This window comes from Epinephelus lanceolatus, chromosome 13 (assembly GCF_041903045.1).
Source record: "Epinephelus lanceolatus isolate andai-2023 chromosome 13, ASM4190304v1, whole genome shotgun sequence".
Taxonomy (NCBI): Eukaryota; Metazoa; Chordata; class Actinopteri; order Perciformes; family Serranidae; genus Epinephelus; species Epinephelus lanceolatus.
Window position 1 is genome coordinate 18,277,357 of NC_135746.1, and position 14,174 is coordinate 18,291,530.

Here is a 14,174-nt window from a genome sequence, read left to right on the forward strand (position 1 = left end):
ATTTTAACAAATAGACTCAAATTTTAAAAAGCATTCATGATTTTTGTAAATTTAATACTGGCATTATATTCGTGTGGAGCACGTTATGACTTGAACCCCAAGTTTAGGACTTGGGATTTGAGTGTGAAGACCTAAGACTTACTTGAAACTTGCGAAACAATGACTTTGTCCCACCTCCTCTATTAGACAAGTAATAGATAATTAATCAAAAACTACTTTGATAATGAGTTAATTGTTTAGCTAATTGTCCTTTGCTCTTATAATTTCATCTTCTCTTACTATGTTTATGTGATGCACCAATAAACCAAAGCAAATTCTTCATATGCAAAACTCACCTGGCAATTAACCAGATTCTGCCTTTGTTCAACCAACATGCCAAACCTTAGTTAATTTTACTTTCTCATTTGATATTACCAAGTTTGATTTTCTTATTCAAACATTACCTACTTTCACTTTCACAAAGCAAATTCCTTGTATGTGAAAACCTACTTGGCACTGTCTGTGTTCAAGGACCATGCCAGACTTTAATTAGCTTTACTTTCACATTTGTATTGTTCTTGGCCTTCTTGTTTTTCTCGTCTTTATGCAACAGTAAACTGAGTATCATTTGAAAATGTCACCTCTCACACTCTGTAGTTGTGACTGGCTTTTTTAATTACTTTTTGCTCCTCAGTGGTCCCCAACAGACTGTGAGAACTGGTTTTGCCAACTTCATAAATTTCTGGTGGGAAATGGCAGTGATTGAGTGAGAAAGAGAAGAGTTAATCACATCAGTGTCGGAGGTTAATGTTCCTGACAGTACAGCACTGTCAGCGGCATGAGAAGGCATTGGAGGGTAACGCTGGTCAAAGAGAGCTCTTGTGGTCCCCCCACAACTGTCAAAATATATTGTATTATAATAAAAATTTAAAATTGTTGTTAATATCAGTTGTAATACATGTGCTACATTCAAAATAATTTCACCGCTTTACGCTGCAGTCAGACAGCCCTTTCGAATGTGGAACTGCAGTCATATCCATGCTGTCTTCAAAGCTACCAGACTCCTTTGACATAAACAATAATTTTACCTTGCAGATGACAAAGTTGCTGGTCAACTGCTGCCTCAATCACTCAATCAATCAGTTTGTTCATGTTATTCTGTGACAAACCAGCCAGCGTTTCCCATACATTAATTTATTTGTGGTGGCCTGCCACAATATCAATATTGAGATTGCTTCAAGTTGAGCATTTGTTGTGCAGATTTTGGCTGTGCAGTGTACTATTAGGGACGTTTTGGCCCCCAGAGTTTGCTGCACAGTTAAGTTTAGCGCTACTCTTTGGCACAGACTGCTGCGGAAACAATGCAGCGGCACAGAGGAGGAGAGACTCTGCACTGTAAAGGCCTTTGCACACTGGGTCTGTTTTCTTCTGATGCATTTTTTAATCTGTCATCCGAATTTTTTTTACTGTAGGCACAGAAACCTAACACACTGACTACCATGCATGTTATTGTTCTATTGTTGCAAAAATTCCTAATACGTAACACAATGAAAACACGCATTTCCTCCATTGCCTCTTTCCATAGTTACCTATCTGACTGTCACCACTCCCATCCTGTCTTTCATTTGGCACCGCAGCTGCATGAAGGGGCAGAGCTGTGCTCCCTCTCTGTATCTACATCCTCCTCCTCTTCATCATCCACCTGAATATTACTATCTGACTTGTTGAAACTGAGCTATCTTAGTTATGAAATGATTCCTCGGTCTTGCCACGGATGTCTCCTGCCACCACATTTTCTTCACTGATTCTTGGTCAAACGTCTCTAAAGTCTTCTGACGGATGTGCAACACAGAAAATGGAACCTGTTCAGAAAATTTCGATGACGGACCAAAGTTTCTGACACAAAAGGAGGTCGTAGTTATTTTTGGACATGACAATTTTGGATGGAAAAAACAAAAACAGACTCTGTGTGCAAAGGCCTTAAGGCTCCAAGATAACTGATTATTTTCTCCCCTGTGCTTAGAAGCAGTGAATTTACGGCTCACAGCAACTTAATACGACACACTCAGATAAAAATGGTGTGCACATTTCCGATACGTCGCGGGAATGCCGCGGTCACACTAAACGTCGTGCTGAGCCTGTTCAAACTAAAAAAGTTAAATATTTGTATTGAATGGTCAAATCTGATTCCACTGACATTATTCTGTGTCGTGTACAGCCTTATTTTAGGTTTCGCCACAAGACCAGTCTCGAGTATTACAGCACTGCCTGCCACATATTGATTTTCTTTTTTTCCTTGTGCACCCCACTGTGCTTTTTCTCCCTCACAGACACACTGACAACAGACCCACTTCCAACAAAATGACCTATGACCATGTAAAAAGGAGTGCCCACCTGTGAAACCCTGGTACATCAGGTTGGCACTGTGATGGAAACCCCTTCACACACCCTGGTGATGTGCGACCTCCTGCTCCGACAGGACAGGCATGTTTGATCTTAAAAGGTGCAGGCTTTTTTACACTATACCACGGTGGTAATCATCCTGTCCATTGGCTTAGAGAAATCCAGGAAAGAGTAGCAATTCTGGGTGAAAAGGGGGTGGGAGAGCTGCAAGCCTCACACTGACTTCCATGGTGCCCCCATCTTGTGCAACCCTCTGATTACTATCATTCCTCCCAGACTGTAATCATTAGTAAGGTTGGTAAAAGACAACGCAACTCTGAAGTTGCTTTCAGCGTTGCCCAGAAGATAATTCCTCCTCCTTTTCTGCACGATTAAATGGCTTAATGGCTGGTCTTAATGACTTGGCAAATATACCTCCAGCTTTCGCTCTTTGACACCCACGTTTCGTTACTTATTTTATCCTCGGAGTGTCCTAGGGCCAGGCCTCGGTGTAGGTGTGAATAATGAGGTTTAGTATCTGTGTCATTTAACCTCAAACTTTCTTTCTGGTCACAGTGTGTGTGTGTGTGTGTGTGTGTGTGTTCTGTTCACACAATATGTGCAGGCATGTTCCCTTTGTCTCTATGGATGATCTCAGTCCCAGTGTGTGTGCATGTGTGTGTGTGTCAGTGTTTTATTTACCCTCACAGATCCTCTGACCGAGTGCTGTCTGGCTGTGACAGGCAGACGGCCTTCCCTGGCACTCAGTCACAGATGCCCCAGCACACTGAGCTCGTTCTGCCAGGGCCCAAGTGACAGCGGGGAAACGTAGCCCACACTGCCAATCAGTCTGTGATGAACCCCCCTTCCCCCGCCACACACACCAAACCGTCCACCCTCTTTCTGTCACTGCTGTAAGCGATGCAATAAATATAAAAACAGCAGTCTCCTGACCATCTGTCCTGATCTGTCTCAGCATATGAGGTTTGTTTGATTGAGGGAGAGGATGGACCCGAGCAACCGTGATGGCATGCAGAAGCATGAATAGAACATATCTACAGGCAGGGATGGTTTTTTTTATGTGTTTCAACGGGATAAAAATTTGATTAAAGGATTGGCTCACATTTTTTGAGACTGTCTGAACACAACACGAACATGCCCACATGTACACAGTGGCGTATTTAAGTAATACTTTATAGTACTTAGATATTTTTTGGCAGTATCTGTACTTCACTTGAGTTTTCATGTTTCTGTTAACTTGCCTTTTACTTACTTTTAACAAAATGCATACTCCGATACTCCAAATTTTTCTTGGCCTTACTGACCTTACTCCAAAATTAAATCAGAAGGTTTGTCAGTGGTCCAAGCTTGCAGGTTAGATCACAGATTAATCACATAAGTGCTCTCACAGCCGCAGGTAAGTTTCCATTTCCAGTCAAGCCCAGGCTGCATCAGATCTGATGCTGCATGCTCACACCTACATGAAAAGAATTCCACTCGACGATGAGACCGACTTCATGATGACTGTTCCACTGCAGTGCCTCGGCCCTGAATGACTTAAAGACTTTCTTTAAATCCCTTAGCATGTGAAGAAGACCTTGTTTTCTTCAAGTGTAATGTCCACTCCTTTTTAAAGGTGGTGTTAATGTAAGAAGAAATAAATTTCATAATTCTTCATAAACTTACTTTTGATACTTAAGTAGAGCAAATGTCGGATACTTTAAGACTTTTACTCAAGAAATATTCGAATAGGTGACTTTAACTTCTACCAAAGACATCCTCTGGTAAGTAGGGCTGTACCGACAGTCGACCGAAATGGTCATTAGTCAGCAAGATTTCACTGGCCGCTTAGTCGCAGAAAACAAAAGGTGAAACTCTATTAGGATCTGCGCCTCATCAAAATAAATCAAAACCTATTTGACTGGACCATGTGGGACTTTAATTTGAAAGGACAGACACAGGAAGTGGCCATGCTCAGCAGCCAGACTGGAGTTAATTTCCAGGGCTGGTACCTACAGTTATTCCACAGGCTAGTTAATAACATGTCGGGCAGGAAATCCAAAGTGTGGGATCATTTTGAGAAGGTGAAGGACAAACCCAAGGTGATATGTAAACTCATCTTCATTGGTCGACTACAAACATGACGTATCATCTGAAACATGGAAGTAGCTACACGCCCATTAGCCACTTAGCACAATCATTACTGCTTTGCCGACAGCGTCACTAACAATATATTAAAAGATGTGAGCATATCCTTTAATCAGAGCTTACAGGCTATATATACACATCAGTGAACATGACCTATAGCAGCAAACGTTCAAGGTAGAATCAAAATGTCACAGACTGCTCAGGCAGCAACACATTTTATGTCAAGGTCAGATGAGACTAAACTACCACTTTAGGCAAAGACTGTTTTAGGAAACAATCCCTCTTCTCTGTGGTGAATGTGGTGCTTAATCACTTGCACATGGTATCTTTCAGTCATCTTGAATATTTTGGAACAACTAGAATCGTTCTACACTGTTTACCCAAGTCTCTCCAGCTCTGTCATGTGCATCATCTCTGGAAACCCATGACTCACAGTCATTTACAGTAAAATATTACTTGTACTTTAAATCCGCTGTTTGCTGTGGGCCAGTCAAGGGTGTGGTTAATAAACTGTAAAAAACTATGGAGCACAAAGTCAAATCTTAATGTCAGCTGATATAATCATCGATAGTCATTTAATCATCCCGCCTTTGCAAAACAAACTTCTAAACGTACTGAGAGCTTAGCTAACAACATTAGCAGGTGAAGAACAGCCTGCAACTTAACTCCATTACACTGACAAGACTTTTAGAGCAGGCAGCTGAAACCATTAGTTGACAGAACATTTTGATGATCAATTACTCTTTTCAGGGATTTCTTAAAAGGTATACCATGCAGGATTTTCCTAAAAAACAACTACAGACTCATTAAGAAGGAATCCCTCTGACCCTCTACAAATGTGTGGTGTTTTTGTCTCACTCTGTACTCCTGTATTTTCTGCCTATTGTCTGTGTTCAGGATGTTTATAGGTTCCCCCGCAGCACTCAGGTAAGGTCGGGGCTTGATACAAAAAATTTAGCAACCAGGTGTCAGACTGTACGCAGCAGGCATCCAAGAGGCACAGCTCTGGAAATACAAATACAGGGAGGCGTAACGCCAAACAAGAGTGATTCTGGGATTGGCTTTTACTTTCACTTTCACTGGCGAAGTTGTTTACAAATAGTAACATACAATCCTGCATGGTACACCTTTGAATAATTCTGACACATGCCCTTCAGTTTCACATTCTCAAATGTGAAGATTTGCTTTTCATCTTGGTCTTTTATGATAATAAACTAAATATTTTTTAATTTTGTACTCTGGGTCAGACAAAAAAGGCAATTTAAAGGAACAGTGTGTAAGATTTAGGGGTGATTAAGAGGCATCTAGTGGTGAGGACTGCACATTGCAACAAGCTGAAACTTCTCCCTGTTAGAATTCTTTCAGTGTTCATTGTCCAGGAGACATGTCAGACATGGGCCACCAACCTAGCACCTGCTAATGTGTGCTGCCCTTTTTTCTCTGATAACTTAAAATCCAGACGTTAAGGAGATTTTTACCCAGAGCCAAATTATCTGCAGAGGTCTCTTTCTCTCCAAAACAAAGGAACCAGTAAGAACAGTAAATAAAGCAGTTTCACGTTAAGAAGTTTTCCGATGCTCTTGTCACGGAGGGGCTGCTAGCTACAGTGGCTGATGCCAAAATGCTACTGGCCCTATCTGGAGCCAGTGTTTGGGTTGTCTATTCTTGTCTGCATAGAAACGTGGCGGTGCACCATGACGAACTCCATGAACAAGGACCCACTCCCTACATAGATACAAGCAGCTCATTTAAAGGTGACGAAAACATGACGATTCTTATTTTCAGGTGATTAAACATACTTATTATATTATATTCCATTCCATTTCTACCAATATATCCCCCTAAAGGTGGATTTATACTTGTGTGTCAGCTCTATGTAGAGCCTATGCTGTAGCCTACGCATTTGGCCTACGCTGTAGTGAGCATTTATACTTGTGCAGTGGTGTGTCTGTGTCACTCTGCAGTTACACCTCCAAAACACTAGTCAGCAGTGGGGTGTCTGTGAAGTGCTGTAAAGTTTAGTTGATTCAAAACACACATTAAACACACATTAAACATGGCTTAATAGCGACAATCTCAAACACAAGTACACAACAGCATTCACAGACAAACACTTGTCTTTATCTGGACACATTTTCACCACAAATACAACATGCTAATGTTTTTAGCACAAGCCTATGTCATTTTACATTGTATAAATTAGCCTCGCAGCTAGCAGACTTTTCCCCTACTCATATAAATCCAGGGACAACAGCAACATTTAACAAAGGTAACGTTACAAAATTTGCTTCCATTGAAACTCATGAGTTTCACCATCGAAACAACTGTCTTATACTAAACACGTTTTCCAAACAAATATAACATGCTAACGTTATTAGCACAAGCCTATGGCATTTTACATTGTATAAATTAACCTAGCAACTAGAGATTTCCTCCGCTCATATGAAGCCAGGATAAATCACACACAAGACTTAAAATGCTTATTTTGTGGAGGCTTTGTTGTCTTCACAATTTATTGTTTCTTATCTGTGAAATTAAAGTAAATAAAAGCTTTGTTTCCACTGAGGGAAATAATTTCAGCTTACAGAAACAGACAGGAGGTCTGCATTGCTGCGAGGTGTAGTTACATCTCTGGAGAGGTGCACGATAGGCTACGGTGTAGGCTACAGCATAGGCTCTAGTAGTTGAGCCTATGCAGGAGGTACGTCAGCGATTCGACGCAGAAGTATAAATCCTGCTTAAATCCTACACACTGGACCTTTAAATTTCAATTTCAGTTTTGGGATATCGTGATGGCCATTTTCGCAATTTTCTGATTTTTAATACACCTAAAAACTGAGAACTTAATCTGCAAATTAATCAATAATGAAAATACTCTTATTTTATCTACTTGAACAGTGACAACATTCTTTCTTTGCATACAGAAAATCCTTTAGCCACACTCCTTCTCAGAGAATGACAAACTACTTGTACTGTCCGTCTGCACATTTGAGATGATCATTGTTTCGTCTGGAACAAACAGTACAATCTGCATTTGTAAATCAATGTGCAAAACTATCATCTATGCAGACACACAAGAGCCCTGAAGCCACGTGATCTCATTACACCTAACATAAAAATAGCCACTGTAAATTGGCCTTACGAAATACAGTAGGTCTATATGTGACCAAGCAATTTCACAAGCCCTAATGTGAGATATAATTTTGGCTATGAATATACTCCAGGTCCAATATGAAAAGACAGAAGCTAATGGGACAATACAGACACCCCTCACCCACCCAACGTCCCACATTACACCCCTCATTCCTGCTGACTGAGCCGTAGACAGCCTGCATCTGTCAGCTTGGTCGACATTTAACCGTCATTGTGTGTGTGCTGGTTTGTCTGCCTCTCACTTCCTCCCTCACCTGTCCTTTCAAGCATGACATTCTCAGACAGACTCCTCTGTTTGCAGTGTGATATTTCTGTGCCGGGAGATGAACAAACAATGAGAGTTTGAGTGGGGCTGCCTGCTGCATGATGTGTGTGAAACTTTTATTTACACTGCTCTGATTTCTCTCGGCTTGCTTACTCAAGCTGCTGGAATGCACAGGTTGGCATGTGTGCCAAATTTACAAGCTCTGAGGAAGAATTTACTGAAGTTTACTGAAATCTCCTCATAAATACAAAGATCACATGTGATAGGGACATGGGTGGATTACTGAACAGGCCTGCGGGGCACCGACCCAGGGGCCCAAAGTGTCAGGGGTGTCCCCTGGCCTTCACCTGCACTCTTCCTTCACCTGTCAATCTACCTTCACCTGCCACTCACCTGCCACTCTACTTTCACCTGCCACTCTACCATTACCTGTCACTCTACCTTCACCTGCCACTCACCTGCCACTCTACCTTCACCTTCCACTCTACCTTCACCTGCCACTCTACCTTCACCTGCCACTCACCTGCCACTCTACCATTACCTGTCACTCAATGTGACATGTACTGATCTGGAGAAGACTCAAAATAAACCACAAAGAGACACAAAACAAGCTCGAAGAGATTTAAAGGAGCAATAAGCGAAATTCATCATTTCTAGATTGAAGGAATTAAAAAACGTTCATGTGAATCCCCAGCATGACCGGAGGGAAGCACAGCCAGTTAGCCTCCGCTAGCTTCCCAACTAGCCCCGGCTCTCTGTTTGGATCCAACCGGAGCACCGAGCCCTGGTTTGTTATTCAGGTTAATGTGGGAAGCGAGCCAGGCGGGCAGCCTGGCGGGCTCTAGCCGACTCGGATTCCGGCTAGTGTTAACACCGGGAGCTAACGCTAACGGTCCTACTCTTCTCCGTGAGTGAGAGTGATGTTTTAGCCTAGCAGGCAGCCTGCGAGCCTGGCGGGCAGCCTGGCAGGCTGCTCAAGCTCCGGACATTAACCCATCCCGGTGTTTCCTCCGCAGCCTCCACTTCACCCAGCTTCACTCAGCTGCCCGATAAACCCGCTGCTTCTTCCCACTTTAACCTGAAGCGATGTTTTAGCCTAGCGGGCAGCCCACGAGCCAGCTGCCCGCTAGGCTAAAACATCGCTCTCACTCACGGAGAAGAAGAGGAATGTTAGCGTTAGCTCCCGGTGTTAGCACTAGCCGAGTCAGCTGCCACCGGCTACTGGAGTGACTTAACAGCTATGGAGCGCTTCTCTCAGCTCCTCTAGTCACTGAGCCTTGCCTCCATCTCAGCAAATATAGCAGAGGTAGAGGGAGGAGTGGCTCATGACACACTTTGTTTTGGTCTACAGGCAGTGCACAACAGCAAACCTAGCGGTGAAACGATTTTGCTTTTTGCCCCTTTAAGATGACAACAAAGAACTAAAATGGGTAATAAAAATGCGAAGCAACTACAAAGACACACAAAATGACCACAAAGAGACTCAAAACAACCACAAAGACACAAAAAACTGCTACAAAGAGACAGAAATAAACTACAAAGAAACACAAAATGACCACAGAGATACAAAACTGCTACAATGAGACACAAAATGACTAGAGACACAAAACAATGACAATGAGACACAAAACAACTACAAAGACACACAAGGATACTACAAAGAGACACACAATGACCACAAAGATATGCAAAACAACCACAAAGACACACAAAACTGCTGCAAAGAGACAGAAAGAAACTAGGAAGAAACTCAAAATGACCACAGAGATACAAAACTACTACAATGAGACACAAAATGACTAGAGATTCAAAACAACCACAAAGAAATACAAATCAACTACAAAGAGACACAAAACAACTACAATGAGGCACAAATGACTATAAAGAGACACAGAAACTTAAGTGACACAAATCGACCACAAAGAGATGCAAAGCATCTACAAAACACACAAAACATCTACAAAGAGACACAAAACTGCTACAGAGAAACACAAAGTTGCTACAAAGAGCTGCAGATTAACTACAAAGTGACACAAATCAACCACAAAGAGATGCAAAGCACCTACAAAAGACACACAAAATGACCTCAGAGACACAAGACAACCACTAAGAGACACAAAACAACTATGAAGACACACAAAACTGCTACAAAAAGACACAAAGAAAGTACAAAGAGACAAAAAAATGGCCACAAAGAGATGCAGAGCAACTACAGAGACACAAAATGACCACAAGGAGACACAAAACTGCTACAAAGATAGAGAAAGAAACTACAAAGAGACACAAAATGACCACAGAGATACAAAACAACAGAGACACAAAACAACTACAAAGACACACAAAACTGCTTCAGAAAGACACAAGGAAAGTACAAAGAGACTCAAAACAATCACAAAGACACACAAAACTGATACAAAGAGACAGAAAGAAACTACAGAGAGACACAAAATGACCACAGACAAAACTACTACAATGAGACACTAAATGTCTAGAGATTCAAAACAACCACAAAGACACCCAACTACAAAGACACACAAAACTGCTACACAGACACAAGGATACTACAAAGAGCAGGAAAGCAACCACAAAGTGACACAAAATGACCACAAAAAAAAAAATCACAAAATTACTACAAGGAGACAAAAAAGAAACTGAAGAGACACAAAACAACTATTAAGAGACAGAAAATGACCACACAGCAGCACTAAACCAGAGCGATGCATAACTACTACAAAGGGACACAAAACAACAACAAAAACCAACCAGGCCTGTGAAATCTGTGTGTCTTGCATCTATGTGGGAGAGGTGGTGGGGCCCTCTGTGTGTCAGTGCCCAGGGGCCCATTATCTCATAATCTGCCCCTGGATAGTGCCATTTTAAGAATCTAACAGTTGACACTGCGACATGAACAGCATGACATAAAGATAAGGGCCAGTAAAGTTACTGAGTAAACCCAGAAACGCATGTTAAATCCCCGAGGAACATGTTGGTCGGATATGATGGGGAGTTTCATGAGCTGGAGGGGGGCGGCGCTCAGTCGGTAACAACAACGTGACCTACATTCCCCTGACAATTATGAGCTGCCGTGATCATAAAGTGGAAAAGACAAAGAGCAGACATGATCGACCGGTCCTTTCTGCTGGAAACTCCTCTCAGCTCGTGGGAACTTCATTACATAATGTTTCCAAACACGTGTGGGGATTTCTGGTGCAACATTAAAACTGATTATATATTTAATTCAATCGTGGAAGAAACTTTTAGGAAAGCGATCTGTGAAAGTGAAACTTCCAAATTAAAAGCATCTGATTCAGATGTTAAGACCAAATGTGTCTCTGTTGGAGTGGATGCGTGTCCTTACCTGCGATGTCCCACAGCTGTAACCTGACCAGAGTCTTGCTGTCCCAGTTGATGACTTTGAGTGCAAAGTCGACGCCGATCGTCGCCCTGTAGTGCTGCGAGAAAAGCTGGTGCACGTAGCGTTTGATGATGCTGGTCTTCCCGACGCCTAGCTCCCCGATGACCAGCACTTTGAACAGGTACTCCTTACACTCAGACACCGAGCCCCCGGCCATGCTGACACACTGACACTGACAACTTCTGCGAGGACTCAGCTACAGGCTGCTGCTGCTGCTTCCTGGCTCATGTAGGCTTCCTGTGAGGAGCTGCTGTGCTGGAGGACTGGGCTGGTCAGTGACAGGGCTCAGGGCCAGATGAAACTGAAATTACATGTCTCCCCCCACTTTCTAATGCTCCTTCTCCTCCTCCTCCTCCTCCTCCTGCAGCCGCTCAGCAACCACCTGATAAGTCACAGGACCCGGAAATGTGAAAACCTTGATACATGCTCAGCTTCCTTGTGCTGCTGCGGTTACTGTATCTGTCTCATGTTTACACAGTCATAATATTTATCACACTGTCAACACGACACTTTAGTTTCAATGGAGAGCAATAACTGATCAGGTAAGTTATTGTCCTCCATTTTGTCTTCACCAGCAAGTAGACAAACCATCAACCAAATGCTTTCTTCTTCCTTCTTTTTTTAAACAAAGATTTAAGTGTCTACTAAGCACAAAGGTGTAAAAAAAAAAAAAAAAAAAAAAAAAAATTGAATTAATTCAATTGAATAATTATTTGTCTGACATGTTTTTCATTATGGGAAAAAGTCCAGTTAACTAGTTGGAAAACCCCCACAAACTACTGTTTCTCTCTCAGTGAATACACAAGTATTGTCTTTCCAAAGACACAACATGTCTCTTACTAAAATAAAAAGTCAGTTTTAACATATGTGCACCGGAGGATTCAAGTCTCCACATCACACCTGTGTACATGGGCGCAGGCAGGTGGGTGCTAAGGGTGCTGCAGCATATGGCAAGCCGTTTTAACATTTAATCACTAAGTTTGACTATCCGGAATTACCATTATAGATATCTATAACGTCATTTTGACTAGTAGTAATGTCATTGTGACTAGTATGAATTTTAATTTAAGATATCTATAACGTCATTCTGACTAGTCAAAACTGAATGACAGATATCTGTAACGTCATTTTGACTAGTCAAAACTGAATTACAGATATCTATAACGTCATTCTGACTAGTCAAAACTACAGTTACAGATATCTGTAATTCAGTTTTGACTAGTAAGATTCAAACTATTTTTGCCATTCATGTGTATGGGGTTTGTCATTATAGATATCTACAATTACATTATGACTATCTATAATTCCAGTTTAAGATATCTACAACGTCATTTTGACTAGTCATAATTCAGTTGTAGATATCATTTTGACTAGTGAAAATGACGTTGTAGATATCTACAACGTCATTTTGACTAGTCATAATTCAGTTGGAGATATCTACAACGTCATTTTGACTGGTCATAATTCAGTTGCAGATATCTATAACGTCATTTTGACTGGTCATAATTCAGTTGCAGATATCTATAACGTCATTTTGACTGGTCATAATTCAGTTGCAGATATCTACAACGTCATTTTGACTGGTCATAATTCAGTTGCAGATATCTATAACGTCATTTTGACTGGTCATAATTCAGTTGCAGATATCTACAACGTCATTTTGACTGGTCATAATTCAGTTGCAGATATCTATAACGTCATTTTGACTAGTCATAATTCAGTTGGAGATATCTACAACGTCATTTTGACTAGTCATAATTCAGTTGGAGATATCTACAACGTCATTTTGACTAGTCATAATTCAGTTGGAGATATCTACAACGTCATTTTGACTGGTCATAATTCAGTTGCAGATATCTATAACGTCATTTTGACTGGTCATAATTCAGTTGCAGATATCTACAACGTCATTTTGACTGGTCATAATTCGAATTCAAGATATCTACAACGTCATTCTGACTATCTGAAACTCAATTCAAGATATCTAGAAAGGACCATGTAGATATCTTCAATTGATGATAATTAAAGATATCTTGAACTTGAATTATGACTAGTCAAAATTAAATTGTAGATATCTCAAACTGGAATTACAGATATCTACAATTCAGTTGCAGATATCCACAATAACAATTGCAGATATCCGCAACTACATTGGAGATATCTATAATGACGAACCCCATACACATGAATGGCAAAAGTAGTTTGAATCTTACTAGTCAAAACTGAATTACAGATATCTGTAATTAGAGTTTTGACTAGGCAAAATCTAATTAGGGATATCTTGAATAAGAGTTTTGACTAGGCAAAATTATGTTGCAGATATCAGTAATGAATATCCAGTCTAGCGATTAAATGTTAAAACGGCTTGCCATATGCAGCACCCTCTAATGACACGTCAGTACACAGTTAGCTATTGTACAATAACTAATGGGCTATCTGAACATTTGTTTTAAGTGTTATTTTCTGGACTTTTTATTGCTTTATTGACACGGCAGCCTCAGGGTAACAGAGATAACATGCAGCAGAAGGCCACAGGTCAGAGTCGCGCTCACGCCATTGCCGAGGAACAAGCCTAAGTGGGGCGCACACTCTACCAGGTGAGCTAGAGATCGCCCCGAACATGTTTTGAATCTCGAATAGCATATGATGAGGTGCCTGATGTAAATAAAAAGGGTGTGCAGCTCAGTTAATTCCTCAGATCTGACATGTCCTCATCACGTCAGGTCAAAGTGTAAGGGTCGGGGTCAGCTAAACTTAGGGAGAGATTAGTGCTAGCGGGAGCTAATCAGTTTTTGAATACAGGCTAAACAGGCTGAGAAAGAGGAAATAAAA

The 14,174-nt window shown here is 41.3% G+C and overlaps 1 protein-coding gene across 1 annotated transcript in view; it reads right to left on the reverse strand.

Moving 5' to 3' along the window:
• Nucleotides 1–12,023, reverse strand: part of rab32a (RAB32a, member RAS oncogene family) — a 32,149-nt gene extending 20,126 nt beyond the window's left edge. The window contains exon 1 of the mRNA XM_033647914.2: nucleotides 11,286–12,023. Within this exon, the coding sequence (XP_033503805.1) occupies nucleotides 11,286–11,499 (214 nt within the window). The 5' untranslated portion in view covers nucleotides 11,500–12,023. The remainder of the gene's footprint in view (nucleotides 1–11,285) is intronic.
• Between the last annotated feature and the right edge of the window lie 2,151 nt (nucleotides 12,024–14,174).